Source organism: Acomys minous (assembly GCF_964271855.1).
Source record: "Acomys minous genome assembly, chromosome: 15".
Taxonomy (NCBI): Eukaryota; Metazoa; Chordata; class Mammalia; order Rodentia; family Muridae; genus Acomys; species Acomys minous.
In genome coordinates, this window is record NC_140497.1 from 83092237 (window position 1) to 83111707 (window position 19471).

At 44.2% G+C, this 19471-nt stretch overlaps 1 protein-coding gene across 2 annotated transcripts in view; it reads right to left on the reverse strand.

Moving 5' to 3' along the window:
* Positions 1-778: 778 nt before the first annotated feature.
* The window catches only part of NUP107 (nucleoporin 107), a 38547-nt gene continuing 19854 nt past the window's right edge, over positions 779-19471 (reverse strand). For both annotated transcript variants that reach the window (XM_084760410.1, XM_084760411.1), the window contains exons 16-28: positions 18623-18768; positions 18460-18508; positions 17710-17779; positions 17275-17393; positions 16159-16197; positions 15212-15362; positions 13686-13798; positions 12598-12700; positions 9486-9646; positions 8357-8482; positions 7719-7832; positions 1487-1654; positions 779-1082 (exon numbers count right to left, since the gene is read on the reverse strand). In XM_084760410.1, coding sequence (XP_084616536.1) covers positions 975-1082; positions 1487-1654; positions 7719-7832; positions 8357-8482; positions 9486-9646; positions 12598-12700; positions 13686-13798; positions 15212-15362; positions 16159-16197; positions 17275-17393; positions 17710-17779; positions 18460-18508; positions 18623-18768 — 1467 coding nt within the window. In that variant the 3' untranslated portion in view covers positions 779-974. The remainder of the gene's footprint in view (positions 1083-1486; positions 1655-7718; positions 7833-8356; positions 8483-9485; positions 9647-12597; positions 12701-13685; positions 13799-15211; positions 15363-16158; positions 16198-17274; positions 17394-17709; positions 17780-18459; positions 18509-18622; positions 18769-19471) is intronic.

The window sequence follows — 19471 nt, forward strand, 5'->3', positions numbered from 1 at the left end:
TTTAGACTGTTCCTATTTTTACCACATTGCTTCATCTGTGTAGACTTAAAATTTAAAGCTAAACTATTTCAACACAAAGTACAAATGGGCAGGTAGATCTTTGTGAGTTCGAGGCCAGCCTGGTCCCGGACAGCCAGGAGGACATAGGGAAACCCTGTTTCGGTACCCTCTACCTCTCCAAAAAGTTCAGATTTTATGACTTTCAACTCTAAATATTTCAGCATGCAGCTCCTAAGAAGAAGGGAGGCACTTCTATCCTCCCTTTATGTATTTATATATCACGTGTATGTATGTGAGTATGAGTTTGTATGTGTATGTGTGTGAGCACACGAGTGCAGGTGCTCACAGGGGTCAGAGCCTCTGAAGACAATTACAGGTGAGTGGGTTTGCTGCCCAGGTGCGTGCTGGGCTCATTTTTACTTTTGTTTTTGTTATTTTTGGTTTTTCGAGACAGGGTTTCTCTGTTTAACAGCTCTAGTTGTCCTGGAACTCACTCTGTAGACCAGGCTGGCCTTGAACTCACAGATATCCACCTGCCTCTGCCTCCCAAGTACTAGGATTAAAGGTGTGCACCACCACAGCCCAGCTTCTACTTTTTACTTTTATGTAGATGTTTTGCCTGTGTGTATGCCTGGTGCCCACAGAGGCCAAAAGGGGCACTGCATTTTCTGGAACTGGAATTAGAGATGGTTGTGAGCTGCCGTGTGTGCTGGGAAATGAATCCTGATCCTCTTCACTGCTTAGCCATCTCGCTTGTTCCATTTTAAGACACTCTTGCTAGACTCATCTTAACTTTAATATTCAGAAAAATATAGTACAAAATTCAGATGTCCAAATTTTACATTGAATGTCAAAGAAAAAAACAAACAAACCAATAATTACAAATATGTATAGGTGGTCAAAACCAACCAAGCAGGCAAGCAGCCAACCAGCCAAGCATCCTCCTGTGGTCACGGCGTCAGCGAGCGGGTGAGTCAGGACTGAAGTTCATACCCAAGTGGGTCCAGCCCCTGGTCCAGGAGCATCAGCGAGGACTCCCTTAGCTTCTGTAGTAGTTTCTTTAGTTCCTCCTTAGAGAACACCTGACATTTGAACAGAAAAAATAAAAATAAAAATGAGAATATCAACTTTTAAAAAACCTAGTCAGTCTTAGAACATTTCCGTGAAGAGGTACATGTCTCGGCAGCCACATGCTGGTCCTTAGGGCAGGCCACCTCTACTCATGTACACCGACACCTTTGGAAAAAGGGACACTGAAAGCGTATCGTTTATAAAAGTTGAAACTGCAAGCTGTGCGTGGTGGCGCACGCCTTTAACACCAGCACTCAAGAGGCGGAGGCAGGTGGATCTCTGTGAGTTCAAGGACAGCCTGGTCTACAAAGTGTGTCCAGGACAGCCAAGGCTACACAGAGAAACCCTGTCTCGAAATACAAACAAACAAACAAACAAACAAAATCCTTAAAACTGCATGTGTGCATGAACTCACCAGATACAGCTTGTGGCGCTCTGAGGACACCATGTCGGCCAGCTGCAGGCACTCCTGATACTGACCGGTGCTATGCAAAATGGTGTGAAGCAGAAAGCACAGCATGGGCAGACAGAGCTTTCTCAGTAAAACCATCTGATGTGTTCTTTCAGCGTCTTCTTCAGCATCCTACAGACAGGCACCAAGTCAACATTTGGACAACTTTAAGCTACACGCCCTTACAAACAGAAGAGTCAACCACAGGCAAGTGTGCTGGTTCACACAGGCCATCCCAAACCACAGCAGTCGGGATGCCAGGGCAAGAGGGTAAGTGCAAGGTCAAGGTCAGCCTGATCTTTACACAGTATGCTTGGCTGCTAGAGAGACCCTGTCTCAAAACAAACAAACAAACAACTCCCTCCCCCCAACAACAAAACCAAAACCTTATACTAAAGTAGGTGTAGATGATCTGAAGAAAATTGACAGACCTGGAGGATGTGTGGGGGCTACATAAAAATATCATGCAATTCATTTTTATAAAGAAAAGAACAATTTTGTCTCTATCAGGTCCTAGAATCAATGCCCCAGGCACGTTGAGAGTTGACTACTGAGTCAAAACCAGGACAGGAAAAGACTAATTTTTCCCCCAAAGCTTATCATGCCTATTTTTTAAAATGCATGAGTACATGCTAATATGTGTGTGGGTACACATTGTGTATGGGTGCAGGGCAGTGTGCTTACGTACTGAAGCCAAGGTGTCATCCTCGGGAGTGCCATCTGCCTCCTTTGAGCTCAACTGTCTGGAGCTCGCCAGTATTAGGCTAGACTGCCTAGCCAGTAAGTGCTGGGGTCCTCCTGTCCTTCTCTCCTCAGTGCTAGCATTGTAAGGGGAGCTTCTGGGGATCAAATACACATCCTGGTGCTTGAAAAACATCATCAACTGAGCCATCACCCTAGCCCTCATCATGCCCACTAAAAATGAACACTGGGTGGTGCCAATCAAATTAACCAGCCTATCACACTAGATTTTTTTTTTAAATAAAATTTTATGGCCAAAGATATGAAGATGAAAAGAACATACCAGTGGAGATAGTATGGAAATATGATGCTGCCGAATGTATTTCTAACGCATCCAGACTAAACAACCCACAAAGAAGGAAAAAGCCAGAGACTGAACACTGTAAGAGCAAATGCCAGAGCAGAAAATAATTACCATTTATTTCCCTCAATACATGTAGATGTAAGTGCAGAGTATCTATGATCTGAGAGAAAGTACCAACCTAACTGCCATCAGGCCGGCAGGAAGGGTCAAGACAAGGAGGGCTGAGGAAGGCTGAGAAAGACTGAGGAAGGCTGTGGGAGAGTATTTCTTTGTATAGTTAAAAAACAAAAAACAAATCCCAACCAAACAAAACAACAACAACAAAAACAGTGAATAAGAGAAGAGAGATGACGGTTTAGCTTTTAGGAGGACTGGAGGCTCTTCCACAGGACCCTGGTTTGATTTCCAGGTGGTGGCTAACAATTGTCATTAACTCCAGCAGGAGGAGACCCAATGCCGCCTTCTGCTTCATTGACCACTGCAGCCAACACATTCACATACATACAATTAAACATAAAAACCAATTTAAGCAGGAGTGGTCAAGTATGCCTTTAATCCCAGCATTCAGGAGGAAGAGGCCGCAGGTCTGAGTTAAAGGTCAGCCTAGTCTACAGAGGGCTGTAGACTCTGGGACAGCCAGGGCTACACAGAGAAACCCTGTCTCAAATACAGAGACCGAGACAGAGATCTGAAGACACCCTGCTATAGGAAAAATGGAATCTTTCTAAAGAATTATCTGGACAGTAAAATGCAGAAAAATAATTAGCCATTCCTTGCTCACTATATTTTCTTATACCCAAAGACACAATTTTTCAAATAATCTTTAAGACGAGGAGGGAGGAGCTGGAGAGATGGCTCAGAGGTGGAAAGCACACACTGCAGTTAAAAGACCCATGATGGGGGCTCACAGCTCCAGCTCCGGGAGATCCAATGCCCACCCCCCCCATGGACACAACCCCAACACAGACAGGAGCACACATACAAATAATTTATTTATTTATTTGGTTTTTTGAGACAAAAAGGTGGTTTTTGTTTTGTTTTTCGAGACAGGGTCTCTCTGTGTAGCCTTGGCTGTCCTAGACTCACTTTGTAGACCAGGCTGGCCTCGAACTCACAGCGATCCGCCTGCCTCTGCCTCCCAAGTGCTGGGATTAAAGGCGTGCGCCACCGCCGCCCGGCTCACACAAATAATTTAAATGAAACCCTTTTTATAGGAAGCACTGGGAGTTAAGTCAGTGGCAAAGCATGTGCCTACTGTGTGTAGGAGGAGCCTGAGTTTAATGCTCAGCAGCAGAGGATGTCAAACAAATGGAAATCTACAAAAGAGCAACAGCAGAGAAATGGCAAGCTACGGTAACGGCTCCTTTAAGAAGCCTCATTAAGGCAGGCACAGTGTAATGGCTGACACAGTGGCACAGGGACCCCGAAAGCAGAGGGGGCTGTGATATCAAGGCTTGACTTGTCTTGCACAAAGAGCCCAGGGGAAGGGGGATCCCTTTCTGTGTAAGGCGATTACAATAAGTTATGAAGCTCTTCTCACGGGCAGATACTGCAGGAGTGAAGCAACACACAGGACGTGAAGATGCTACTACGAGCAGTTGACCTGGGCGAGGATCACTGCTTGCTAACCTGTTAAAACTGCTTTAAAATACAAATACATAAAACCAAATATTAAAATGCATACTTCATATGTTTTTTAGCTTTAAAATGGAAACACTTGTTTTCTCAAGAGATGGTTCTATGTTCAGAGGTAGACCTCAAATGTTATCAGTCATGGGGCTGAAGTCTGAGCTGTGCGCCAGTCTACAGGTCATGGGGACATGACATGTAATCTGACTGTGCAGGAGAAGAGGTGCAAGTTTCTAATTCATATGTAAGTAATATGTGCCATCAGAAGCCTTTATAGCCAAAATAAAAAATATTTTATGTCATTATGATCTCGAGTTTTGGTATTTTTCAGCATTCAGATCTCACTTAACCAGAACATGCACGATCAGAGGAGGAAGGTTTGGCCTAAGGAACCCACCAAACATTTAAAATCATGCTGAGGAGTTTCATATAAACTCAGGACTAAGAGGTAGGCTCTGAGGGCTAAGGAAATAGTTCAGTGGAACTGTGCTTGCCTAGCGTGTGTAGGGCCTGGGTTCAATCCCCAGTACCAGGAACAAAGACCCAAAAAGCTCAGAGTGGACACTGAACACACTGCTATCAGTAGCAGCAACAGCAGCAGCAATCAGAGGCCCTGATCTCACCCCTAGCCCTGTCAGAAAAGAGAAGCCAGAGGTAGAAAAATGTAGCAACTAAGTTAATTAAAGAAAAAGCAAGACACATGCTGTGAGGGGTGGCAGAGGAAAGGACAGTGGTGCCTGTGAGCTGCAGAACTGAGCACTGCTCAGAGCAATGCGCCAACCATCCGAGACGCAGAGCTTAGAGATCTGTCTGCAGAAGCAAAACTCAGTTACATTCCGTCACACCTCAGGATCGGGCCTTGCTGTCGCTTCAGTGTGAAATGTCCCTCTTAGGATCCAGTGTTTGAGTACTGGGTCCCCAGCAGATGGAACCTTCAGGGAGGCAGATGATTGGTGAAGTGTTAGCGTGGGTGAGGGCTACAGCCTGCCCACACTTCTTCCTAAATACACACACCAGCCGCCTCTCACCCCTGCTGCCCACACAAGCTCCTCCTCTCCCGAGCTGTTCCTCACTAGGTACTGGGCACACACCAAAGGAGTGAGACTAAAAACCACCAGCGCAAAGCCAGGCGGAGAGGTAGTTACAGCTTCCCTGGAACGAAAGAATAGGAGCATGTGTGCACCCCAGATGGGCCTGAGGTCTAAGAGCATGCACCAGCCTGGCAGTCACGATCACAGCTGGCAAGAAGGATCCGGTGGGAGGGGGGCAAGCAAGGAGAAGAAATGTATCATTTTCTTACACAGTTAAGGAAATGGAGACCTGTAAATACAAGAGGGAATGGAGGCTGGCCAAAGACAAAGACTAGAGATGAAGTCCTGCCAAGACAGGTGACTGACACAGGCCCCGGTCTGGTTCTCACCCCCATGGCTCCGTCTGTGTCTTCCTTTCCCCATCTCAGGGTTTCTACTACTCATTCAAGATTCTCTAAGCGCGATGCCTCTTGGGCATCCTTTCCGGGTAGAAGCAATCTTGTTTTTCCTCTACTGATATGCTGTGGGGCCAAACCAGGGCCCCGTGCATGCCAAGCACGTTCAATATGCTGCCCAAATCTGAACCCCAAACCTGACTCAACTGTGCCTTCTTCTGGCACTGGGGAGAGGGACAGTTGAGGCTGCTTCAGCCCCCACATGCTGGCACTACAGGCCGGATTTGTGCCATGAGTACTTTTGTAGCTCATTCTTTAGAGGTGAAGCCTCTAGTTTAAAGGACAGGCTGAGGCATGTACGTGGGTAGTGCAGAGGGAAGCTGCTGCTTTAAATCCTTATACTACTAGACCTACCCATTTCTAAGTTAGGTGAGATACACATCATTAAAGACTTAAAATCTGTGGGGCTGGAGAGATGGGTCAGTGGTTAAGAGCACTTGGTGCTTTTGAGGGGACTCGAGTTTGCTTCCCAGCACCCACAAGGTGGTTCACAACCATCTCTTACTCCAGTTCCAGAAGACGTATTCCCTCTTCTGACCCCTGCAGACACCATGCACACATGTGGTGCACATACAAACACATACACAAATTACTCACATAAAATAATAAATACATCTAATAAAAAAAATGAGACTCAGGTTAGTGGCTTTTATCTGTAAACCAGCAGTCAGGATTTCAAGTTCCAGGGCAGCCTGGCACAGAGTGAGTCCAAGGTTTCCTTGTACTACACAGTAAGATGTGACTATCTCAACAACTTGGTAAATAAACACATACATATAACTTTAGGTCTGAAATTTTAAAAGCGTAAGATTTTAGTTACTCTGAGTGAACATACTGAATGTGAATAGTTTACTCAAGAAAGAAATACTCGGGCTAGAGAGATGGCTCAGTGGTTAAGAGCACCACCTGCAGCTGGGCAGTGGTACACACCTTTAATCTCAGCACTTGGGAGGCAGAGGCAGGCGGATTGCAGTGAGTTTAAGGGCAGCCTGGTCTACAAAGGAAGTCCAGGACAGCCAAGACTACATAGAGAAACCCTGTCTCTTTTAGAGGTCCTGAGTTCAATTCCCAGCAACCACATGGTGGTTCACAACCATCTATAATGTGATCTGATGTCCTTTTATTCAGATAAAGCACTCATATAAAATCAATCAATTCATCCATCAATCATTCAATAAATAAATACATCTAAAAAAAATTTTTTTTAAAGATTTATTTATTTATGTATATAAGCACTCTATTACATGTATGCCTGCAGGACAGAAGAGAACATCAGAGAAGAGGGCATCAGATCTTATTATAGATGGTTGTGAGCCACCATGTGGTTGCTGGGAATTGAACTCAGGACCTTTGGATGAGCAGCCAGTGCTCTTAACCACTGAGCCATCTCTCCAGCCCCAAAAGAAATACTTCTATTGCAAGCTAGTATTTTTAGTTAAGCTTAGAGAAACATGGGCGGGGGGGTAGTTATAACTACGAACTTCATGTGAAATCTGTAGATGTTCCTATTTAGAGAAGGGACACTAGAAGACACAGCCTGAGTGGTCTCCTGAGTGGTCTTTGTTCCTGTTGTTGGTTTGTTGTTTAATTTTTAAAATGGGGGATAGAGAGATGGCTCAGCAGTTAAGAACACTTGCTGCTCTTCCAAAGGACCTGAGTTGGATTCCTGGTACCCACATGGCTGCTCACAGCCATCTGTAACTCTAGCTCCAGGGGACTCAATGCCGTGTTCTAGTCTCCATGGGCACCAGGCATACACATGGCACACAAATGTACATGCAGGCAAAACACTCATACACATAAAGCAATACTATTTAACAAATGTATTGCATTGTGTATGTGCCTGTGCGTGTTTACATGTGTGGGTCTGAATGTGGAGCTCAGAGGACAACTTGCACAAGTCACTTGTCTCCACTACTTGAGTCCTGGGGGTTGAACTCATGTCCCCAGGCTTGATGGTGAGTGCCTCTACTGGCTGAGCCATCTCTCTGGCTTGTTACTGATTTTTGCAGCTATAAACAGAACACACAGCTCACCTCTCTGACGTCTACCATCCACCCTCCATCAACGAATAACAGGACATTGTACATTTTCTCCTTTACATCGGCAGTCAGGGCATCCAGATGTCCTTTCCAAATGTTGTAGTCCATCTGCAGAGCAAGAAGCCAGACACAGTGGGCCATCAGCAAATGAGATGTTCAGAGCACAGACAAGGACATCATTCTTATGACTGATAATTCCGGTAGCCATGTAGATAAAGAAAAACTATTAACAAGGAGGAGAGAAATGAAATGCTAAAATGTTAACTTAATACACAAATACTAATGTCTAAAGGCATTTTTGCTTTCTTTTTCTTATTTTATTTTTCCAAGACAGGGTATCATATGTGTAGCTCTGGCTGGCCTGGAATTCAGGATATAGACCAGGCTTGCCTTGAACTCAGAGACCTGCCTGGCTGTGGCTCCCAAGCCCTGGGATTAAAGGCTTGAGCCACCATGCCTTGCATCATTTCTCAAGATTAATCACTTATGGAAAAGTCAACATGATTCAAAGCAGAATGTGTAACAGGAAGATTCTATTCATCAGAACATAAATGCTGAAAAAACTGACCTAAATACACAAAAAAAATTTTTTTTGGTTACATACCGTTATCTCAGACTCACATGTAACTTACTTCGTATTTCTTTTCTTTGTGTTCATAAGCCACTTTCTCTGTAAAAGTTGGCTGAGATGTCATTGTAGGTTTCTGTGGAGCTGAATTCATATGCTTAAACCACTCATTGAAGGTTTCATGGGCTTCCTAAATGTGACGTTAAACAAAATGAAACACATGGTTTTATATCTTGTTTTTTTCATACAGGGTTTTATTCTCTAGACCAGGTAGGTCTGGAACTCATATGAAGCCCAGACTGGCCTCAGATTTGTGGCTATCCTCCTGCCTCAGTTTCCTGAGTGCTGAGATTACAAAAGGTTTCCATTTTTATTGCTCAGAGGCTTCTAGGAGTTCCAGTTCTTAGAAGTAATTCTTACTCATAAGGTTTGAGCAGGCAGTGTTGTATAAAGTGACACACACTGGCAAGCATTTTGTGTTGCTTTGGCATCTCCTCTTACCCTAGCACCGTGCTTGGTCACTCTATGAGAGAAGGCATGCTTCCTTGTCTTCTTGATTGGCATACTGGCTTTTATAGTCAAAGGCAGAGTTCTACCCTTAATTTAGCCTGACTACTTGCTCCATCACTATGTGCTCAATAAACCTCACTAGGATGCTGCTGCTTTTACTCTAACACATGGAACATCTTGTGTCCTTTCTAATTCATTGCCAAGGACGAAGGGTGCCATGAGCACACACAATCTTAAATCTTAGGCAAGTAAGTTCCAAGCATCATGCACTGTGTATCCCTGCCTGGTCAGCAATCGGCAGACTCATGCCAATGCGACAAGGTCATAACATCAACCCCTGTGAGTGACTCAGCACTGTCATACCAGGGGCCCTTAGATGAATCAATCACCGCTTTTGGAAAAAGTTCAAACTCCAAGGACTGGAGAGACGGCTCAATGGTTAAGAGCACTTGCTGCTCTCCCAGAGGCCCTAAGTTCAGTTCCCAGCACCCATGATAGGCAGCTCACAGCTGTCTGGGACAGCTCTAGAAGATCAGATGTCTCTGGTCTCCACAGGCATTTGTTGACATATACACCTACATACCTACAGATAATTAAAAATAAAATATTATATATATATATAGCTTAGCTCCAAGAATAGAGCAGAAAGATCTTGAAGACTGCAGCTCTCTTTCCAGTCTCACCAGATAGGCTCTAATACACAAATGTTCTCGGATAGCATTGTCATCCTCGGCGGGAAGAGGGCTCTCCATGCCTTGCTCCTCCCATTGATTATAGATTTCCGCAATGGAATCCTGAGGAATTTTCACAAACACTTCTTTTGCAGCTTCATGTTTCTTTGATGCTGTGGGGGAAAAAATCAATATATATGGACTTCTGTGTGCTGATGGCTTTTTTTTGCTTGTTTTGTTTTGTTGAGACCTGCTTTATTTAGCCTTTGGCATAACTACAGCGATTTTGTCTTTGGTCTCCATCTTGGTCATGAGACAAAATTAAGTTCAAATTCTCAAACCCTGCCTGTCAAATGTTATTAATAATGCTTACAGTGAATAGTCCTTCTAAAAGGCAGTACTTACTTCCTGGCTTTGATGTCGTTACTTATGCTCAGGTGTCTCTGCACTTGGCTGCACTCTGGAAGACCCCTAACCACCACCTCACTTAGGACCATTCAACTTAAAGGTCAGCGATAGTCCTTTGTCTAGTTAGCCAAAATGAACTTAGAGTTCATTATTGTCCTCCCCTCGTCTTCTGGACTTGGTTTTCCTATAAAAAGGCTGCCCGAGGGGCTGGAGAGATGGCTCAGAGGTTAAGAGCACTGTTTACTCTTCTGGAAGTCCTGAGTTCAATTCTCAGCAAATACATAGTGGCTCACAAGCATCTGTAATGAGATCTCTGCCCACCTCTTCTGGTGTGCAGGCACACCTACAGACAGAAAACTGAATACACAATAAATAAATCTTTAAAAATCAAAACAAAACAAAAAAGGCTGCCCTAAAAGGCAAGTCACCACCACAGTTAGGCTCCTGAGTCCTCTCTGTGGCCCCAATCAATCAGCTTGGTTCAAGCATTGAAAAAAACCATCAGTGTCTTACTGAGGTGGGGTCTTGAGTGGCTTGTGTGGGCATTCTTGGACTCTAATGGTTTGTTTTTTGAGACAGGGTCTCTCTACAGAGTCCTAGGAACTACCATGTAGACCAGGCTGGCCTTGAACTCAGGAGCTCCCCTCCCCCCCTACTGCTGGGGTTAAAGGTGTGCGCCACCACACCTAGTCTTGTGTACTGGCCTCTGATAGCATCAACTCACTGATTACAAGTTCATATTTCAGATCCCAGACTTCACTAAAGGTCTGGGTGATCTTCCTACTCAATGGGCTGGCTCGTTCCTCCATCAGTGTGACAGTAACACAAAGGCAGTTGTTTTCACATATAAAGAAAGAAATTATACTTCCCAAAGTCTGTTTGACATCACATATAAAGCTGAGTAGTATAATGAACACTGATTTTTAAATGGGTTTGCTTTCATAATACAAAGGCCGATGGGGTAACTGGTTCTCTCCGCTTTGGTGGAAACATCAAAACCAAAACCAAGTAAGTAGTGACACTGTCTGAGGAGCTGGCCACGGCAAGCAGCTGGCTAGGCACTGGGCTGCATCTCCTTACAGACACATGACCTTGCCAGCACTGGGAAGCCAGTCTCGTCAAGGCTTTACTTGTGGCATGGCAAAGCCAGGGCTCCTGTCCACAACTTCTTCTCAGAATAGGATCAGAGTAAATTGTACTCTGCTTATGGATCTGGTCCATTCGCTTTTGATCCCTGTAACTGGGAAGCCCATGTCTGTCTGTCACTGATGTGCTTGAGAAGCACACTGAGCTGCAGCTACTCAGAGAAGCAGAAAACAGCTTTCTGTTGCAGTATGGTATGGTGCTTTGTATACATTAATTGCTTGTCCCCTTTCCCCAGGTTTTTATTGGAGACCATTACACAACCCAAGTATTGCAGTTTAACCTTGTCTCCCTGTTTAACTAATAAAGAAAGTGATGCCCCACAGTGGTAGCACATGCCTTTAATCCCAGCACTTAGGAAAGGCAGAGGCAGGTGGATTTCTGTGACTTTGAGGCCAGCCTGGCCTATAAAGCAAGTCCAGGACGGCCAAGACTACACAGAGAAACCCTGTCTCAAAAAAAAAAAAAAAAAAAAAGAAAGAAAGAAAAGGTAAGCAAGCTGATACCTGGGCAGGGCTGGAGGATGGGGTGGAGCAAAAATCTGTGGGCTTGTGGGAGAAGGAAGGCCAGGTATAGAAGGAAGAAACGGGTCAGCAGCAATGGGTGAGGTGGAGAGAGCACATGGCTGGATCAGCATGGATGCAGGAGATGGACAATGTTATCAAGTATGCATGGACTATGAACAGCAGGTAGCTCCACAGGAATTATTAGAAGCAGATGGCATGAGATGGGGGCAGGGAGATATGGAAGGTATTTTATTGATTGACAGAGGGTTAGAAAATACACCAGGGCTGGAGAGGTGGCTCAGTGGATAAGAACACTGTCTGCTCTTCTAGAGGTCCTGAGTTCAATTCCTAGCAACCACGTGGTAGCTCGCACCATCTATACTGGAATCTGATACCCTCTTCTGCCATACAAGTGTACATGCAGATAGAGTTCTCATACATAAAATAAATAACAAAATCTTAAAAGAAAATACCACTATAATAACTACAGGCTAATAATAAACATATATGAGGCCTTACCATTAAACTAACAGCAACACTTTCTATGCAAACAAGCAAGGCCTCCTTGGCACACGGTGATTCTCAGATTGCAAACCAAGTAGGGAAGTGTCCTAATTTCATTTCTGTTGCTATAGTAAAATATTCGGACAAAAAGCAATCCAGGAGAGAGGGGTCTGTCTACTTTAGCTCAGAGCTCCAGGTTAGAATCCACAGCAGAAAGTCAAGGCAGTGAAACCTCAGAACAGCTGCTTCCTCTACAAAAGCTGCCAACTCTCTTAACTGTTCGTCTCCTCAGCCCCAGTAACCATTTACTCCTCAGTGCTAAGGATGGCTGACTGCTCAATGCTAGCGTCAACTCAGATGGCTTCCTTGTGCTCACGGGGTCAGGGTGGGCACAGCTGGAGGCAGCTGACTGCCAAGAACACCTGCTCTGGCACCAAGGCGAGCTTACAGTCCTGACCAACTGTCTACCTTCCCACTTACTTATGAAATAAATGTTCTACAAACACAAAGTAAAATGTAAAAACCATAAGGATCAGATTGGAAACTGTAAGCGCACAGCCCACCTAAGAATTTCCTCATGATGGCGTTGCCTTGCCTCAGCGCTTCCGCCCTCTGGGCTGGGTCAAACACCAGCCAGTCAATCACATCGATCTTCAAGCGGTCCTCCTGGTCATCGGAGGAAGAGAAAATCCATTTTACCTCAAAGTATTCACAAATAAGTAGACCTATAGTGCATGCTAGTGAAGAACATATAAAATCACGAAAGGACCCATCTTTCCCCGGTCTGTCTCACTTAACAGGACAACCTCACTGGCCTATGAATCTGGAATTATTCACCGTGTCCCACCAACCTAAGGATGCAGGAAGTAACCGCGGGGCTCACAATGCTAGGAGAGCACACGGCACTCCCAGCCCCAAGTTATTTTCCTTGAGATTTCATTGTTCTTCTTAAAGACAGAAGTCAGCGGCTCCTAAAGCACCTGGCAGAACCTGATGAGTGGAAAGCTAACACTCAGGTGCTCTGAAAAGAAGCCTTCTTGAACACAATTCAGTGTTTCACAAAACCTTAAAATTGCTGCCAATTTTTGTCATTTAAAAGGCCTTGGGGGTGCTTGGAGAAATAGCTCAGAGGTTAAGAGCAGTGGCTGCTCTTCCAAAGGCCCTGAGTTCAATTCCCAGCAACCACATGGTGGTTCACAACCATCTATAATGTGATCTAGTGCCTTCTTCTGGGCCTTCAGGTGTACATGCAGGCAAAACATTGAATACATAATAAATAAATAAATCTTTTTTTTTTTTAAAGGCCTTGGGAGCTGGACATAGTTCCGTGTCACTGGCTCATCTTCCAGAGGTCATGGGTTTGATTCCCAAAATCCACATGGTGACTCCCAACCCTAACCCTATGTCTATAACTCTAATTCCAAGGGACCCAGCACCCTCTCCTGGACTCCTTGGACATCAGCCACGGGCAAAGTCCACAGTCATACATGCATGCAAAACACCCATTCACATAAAATCAAAACTTAAGGCCTTTATGTTCTTTAAAAAAGACAGAAGCCAGTGTATTTTAAGGAACAAGTTCACCAAGAGACAAGAAGAAGATAGGCTATAGATTACATTCGGCTCCATTCTCCCCTCCTCACCCCATCACCTCAGTCGTGCCGGTGTCCAGGGATGGAGCCAGGTCATGGTGACTGAATTCACCGTCATCCTTCTTACGAATATTCTCCACTACAGTTTTAGTTATTGTTGCAACATCTAAATCTAATGAATTTTTGGGAAATGACAAAATGAAAACCAAAGATTAATTATTTATATGAGTATTCCCTACACAGCTACAATAATTTGGTAAACTTGGAGTAATTATTTTTCATATTTTTGACACTGATGATTGAACCGAAGGCTTTACAAATGTTGGATAAGCATTCTGCCATTGAGCTGCGTCCTCAGCCCCAAAACAATGTTTTTTCTTTTTTTTTATGATTTATTTATTACATATACAGTGTTCTGCTTGCACATATGCCTGCTGGATGTGGTGGCGCACGCCTTTAATCCCAGCACTCAGAAGGCAGAGGCTGGCAGATCGCTGTGAGTTCAAGGCCAGCCTGGTCAACAAAGTGAGTCCAGGACAGCCAAGGCTACACAGAGAACCCCTGGCTTGAAAAACCAAAAAAACTTCAAAACAAAACAAACAAACAAAACATAGACAATATCATATATTAAAAATATTTTAGACTGAGTGTGCTGATTTCTTCCTATAATCCCAGTACTTGGTAGACCAGGCAAGAGGCCTGCTGAATCTGAGGCTAGCTGGGGCAAGTTCCAAGCCACCTTGAGCTAAAGAGTAAGATTTTTTTTCTAAGAAACAAAACAAAACAAACCCAAACTAAACAAACAATCAAAAAACAAAAGCAAAAACAGAAATACAAGTTTTACACAAGTTAAAAGATATTTTCATTCTCCAAAAGAATTTTGCTGAGATTTTTACACGTGTTTTTCCCACTCAAAAGAAATAAGACTTAATACCAAAAAAAAAAAAAAAAATCCCAGCACTTGGGAGGCAGAGGCAGGCAGATCCCTGTGAGTTCAAGACCAGCCTGGTCTACAAAGCGAGTCTAGGACAGCTAAAGCTACACAGAGAAAACAAACCAAAAAAAATGAAAACAGCCTACAGCGGTCAATCAGGAAGCTGGGAGACGGCTCAGTGGGCAAAGCGCATGTGCACCATCACATGAAAACCCCAATCAACTCTCCGATGCATCTGAGGAAGGCTGGATGCAGCAGCGTGAGTGAAACACGCGCTACTACAGGGAGACTGAGGCCAAACTGGAGAAGCCCCAAAGCCCCTGGACCAGGTAGTCTGGCTCATGCAGCAGGAAAACAAGGGAGACCCTGTCTCAAAACAGGGTGGAAGGAGGGAGACCAACGCCCAAGGCTGTTCTCTGACCTTCACATGTGCTGCGGCATGGTCACACCTTGGCACGTACATATCCCCCACTTCCAATTCTTACGTACACAAACACATATTTAAAAACATGAATAGACATGGGGGTAAAAATAATCAAAATATCTATAAATTCTCATTTGAAAATGTCATTATTTTATAGAATATATGCCTAAAAACAAATAACAGATGAAATTTATTTTTAACAGATGAAATTCTTAAGTGCTTTTTACCTGCTTCCTTAGCCAGCTCCAGGCACTGGTGTCGTTGCTCGAATTCGGTAACACCTTCCAAAAACAATGCGTACTGGGCAACGGCGAGGTCTTGTGGCAAATGGCAGGTATAAAATGCTATGAGGTTTATATGCTTCTCACTTATCAAAAGCTAAGGAACACAAGATCAAAGGAGACCAAATAAGTTAGCAGTGCCTTGAAAAAAGTTTGCTTCAAAATTTCAAATAGATTCAGAAAAGAGACATAGATAGATATGTACTTTAGATCATTAATACAGGCACACGCCTATAATCCCAGCACTCGGGAGGCAGAGGCAGGAGGACTGATGTGAGTTCTAGTCCAGCTTGGTCTACAAAATGAGTCCAGGACAGCCAAAGCTACACAGAGAAACCCTGTCTTGAAAAACAAAAAAAAGAATTTAGTATTTAGAATGATTCAAAGATCGCCTTGGATTCAGGTGGCTTCAGACCATATGGTATTAAAATATTGTTGTTTAGGGACTGGAGAGATGCTCCCTGGTGGAAAGCACTTTCTGCCCTTTATTTTATTTTATTTGTTTGTTTATTTATTTATTGGTTTTTTGAGACAGAGTGTCTCTGTGTAGTCTTGGCTGTCCTGGACTCACTTCGTAGACCAGGCTGGCCTTGAACTCACAGCAATCCGCCTGCCTCTGCCTCCCAAGTGCTGGGATTAAAGGCGTGCGCCACCACACTAGGCTCACTTTCTGCTCTTGTAAAGGACCCAGGTTTGGTTCCCAACACCCACATGGTGGCTCACAACCATTCAGTACTCCAGCACTCTGTGACCTATGGCAACACACACACACACACACACACACACACACACACACACACACACACACATGCAGTGTGCATATACAAAAATGCAAACTTGTATAAACATTAAAATAGGAAAAAAAAATCAAGTTGTAGATTCTAAATGCTTACCTGTATATATGTCTTTAATACTTCAATGGAAACTTCTTCCTTCATAGGAAAAACACATGATCCAGTTATTAATACAACCATTTATAGGTACAGTGATACAATTTCTAATAAAAATTCCAATTTTAAATTGTTTAAGAAGCCAGGTGGTGGTGATGCACTCTTCTTTTTTCTTTTTTCTTTCTTTCTTTTTGGTTTTGTGAGACAAGGGTTTTTCAGTGTAGCCTTGACTATCCTAACTTTGTAGACCAGGCTGGCCTCGAACTCAGAGATCTGCTTGCCTCTGCCTCCCAAGTGCTGGGATTAAAAGAGTGCATAACCATCAGGGTGGTGGTGGTGTATGCCTTTAATCCCAGTACTCGGGAGGCAGAGGCAGGTAGATTGCTCTGAGTTCGAAGCCAGCCTGGTCTACAAAGCGAGTCCAGGACAGTCAAGGCTACACAGAGAACCCTGTCTTGAAAAACTTAAAAATAATAATAAAAAAGTTTAAGAAATTTAATATTTACACTAAGTGGTAGCTACCCAAGCTATGTGTTTACCAAAGCTCAGGCAATGCCTCACTACACCTCACCACAACTCTTTTTCTACTTGAAACAAAACAGAACCTCTTTCTAAACACTTATGGTTCATGTGTGGAGTCAGTTCTCTCACGGGTTCCAGGGATTGCCCCATGAGGCATGGGCCTTTTACCTGCTGAGGTTGGTCCCTGGCCCTCTCACCACAGCTCTGAGGGTAGACTCTGCTTATGTTTATAAGCACGGAGGAAGTCCTTACACACCTAAGTCATACAGCTGAAGACCTGAACCAGACTGTCAGCTCCAAAGCTGGAGCTCCCACCTTCTGCACTAATCTTCTGTGTGTATTCCTCCCAAATACTGCCATTTAGGAAAAAAAGAACAGGAATGACAAAGAAAGGGTTTTAACTCCCACACAGAATTTATTCTGAGTCCATTAGCTTAGCTGGATACCAAGAAAGACCAAATTCTTCAAAACTAGGCAAGCATCAGCATTCTGTGGCCAGACTAGAGCTAACAAGTCACACATGCCGAGTCATCAACAGTGACTGTAGGAGGCTAATCGCAAGTGGGAGAGCAGGGAAAGCTGTACACTTTTACTTACTTTGGTCTGTAGTCCCAGGGTGCGGAAAAACAAGATCAGGTGAGTCATAAAGCGGAGGAGGTGCGCAGGGAGACTGCTCTTGCTCTTGGACAGCCATTTGCTAAATTCATCCATCAACCCTACAAGCCACCAGAGCAAAGTCGGGTAGTGAGAAACGCTCAGGGGAGACAGAAGCACCAGCAAGGACACCCCAGAACACCTATGGGATGTGATATCTCACTGCACCCCACACGGGATGCTCTCCACCTTGAAAACCTGGGTTCAACTCAGATGTGGCCTTACAGCAAGAAATAAACATGGTACACCTAAGGGGTGGATGCCAGTGGAAGACTAGAAGATGTCATGAGTCATGTGCGCCGCTTCAAGAACAGTGCTGTAAAGGTGACTACCCATAAACCAAGAACCCAGGGAAAGTAAAAAAAAGCTGTATCTTACCATCAATGTCCCCAAGGATAAGAAATTTCTGAACTATATGGTAATGTTCTTGATTCTCTTCCAGAACCCTCTGAAAGAAATGTTTTACATTGCCATAAGCTGCTTACATTCATTCAGAAGTATGTACGTAACTGCTACACTGAAAATGTCAAATTCTTGATGGGACATATACAAAGCTAGAAACGAACTGTTTTAGGAAGATCAAAAACCCTGCGAAGGATGCTGCCTCCACGATACACTCACAGCCCACGAACCCAGAGAGCAACAGTATCTTCCATAAGATACCTAACCTTAGGGATGGTATTCTATTTATTATCTTTTAAAAACATCCATTTATTTATGCATGTGTGTATGGGCATGCGTGGCACAGTGCACGGCAGGTCAGGAGACAACTTGTGGGGTCCACTGTGTCCAAACACCATGCGGGCCCTAGAGGGGAACCTCCGGGTCAGGCCTAGGACAGAAGGACCCATGGGTCTCAGGCAAAATAAACTACAAGATAATCTTTCAACTCAAGCAGCACTGTTCAAAATCACTTTGAGGTCAATTTTTTTCTATGTGTGTCACCAAGTAACAAAGCACATGGTGACCAGACACCAGGCCCTATTCATAAATACTTTCTCCTATTTTAATAACAATGAGGAAAAAATGAGAAAGGAGAATTCCACATTTTCCTCCTTTCAACTACAGTGTACACTACATAACATTTATTTCATATGCTACATGTAACAGGCTTATATTAACATTTACCTTTTTATCAGTGGCTTGAAGTTCTTCAAAAACCTTTTCTAAGGTCCAGCTTCAGAAGAGGGAAAACAAAAAGGGACAGAAATGACACATGAGGAGGGCTGTGCAACAGGGCTTCCAAGCAGTGACAGGGCTGCGCCTGGCACGAAGTGACCACCACACTCACTTGGCTTCCATGTACTCTCGAGGGAGCTCTTCGGTTTCATCAAGTGTCATCACTGATGTCCGAATCTCCTGCTCCACCAGGCTGTCCACCATCACCCGGAAGTAGGCCCACACTGTGTCTTCCCAGGTGTCACAGACAGGAAGAAGCTTTTCATCCATTCCAGAGCAGAAACATGGATACAGTCAGCACAAAAGAAAGGGAAACCAATCATCCTCTGATCAAAAACCTTAAAATCAACCATCTTCTACGAGAGAGAAGCCTGGCATGGTGGCACACGCCTTTAGTGGCAGCACTTGGGAGGCAGAGGCAGGTAAATCACTGAGTCCAAAACAGCCAGGGCTATCACACAGAGAAACCCTGTCTCAAAAAACAAACAGACAGACAAACAAACAAACAAATAAAAACAAACTAATGACAAAGAACACTGTGGGGTTAAAAATGTGTATCAAATAATCTTTCTCCCAAACTAGAACTTCTGAGAAGTCTGAATGATTAAGACTTTCTCCATACCAAGTTCATAGTCACATTGACTTGGCATGCTGATACGAAAGATTATTTCCAATTTTTACAGCATGCCTCAGAACAGCTGTTGAAGTGTGAGGGACAGAGGGCGATGAGGAACACAAACACAGGTATAAGCCCAAGCAGGCACTGTGCGTCAGCTCTGCATTTCTAGGCAGATCATCAGGAAATGGATGCTGGGAGTCTTCATGTAAGCGTCAGCTGCATGAATAATCTGACCACTGAGAAGGCAGAGGAGGTAGGGTCATGAGTCAGGCCAGCCTGGCCTACAGAGCAAGACCCTAGTCTAAAAAACCCAAATAAAACCTGACAGCAGGGGGCTGGAGA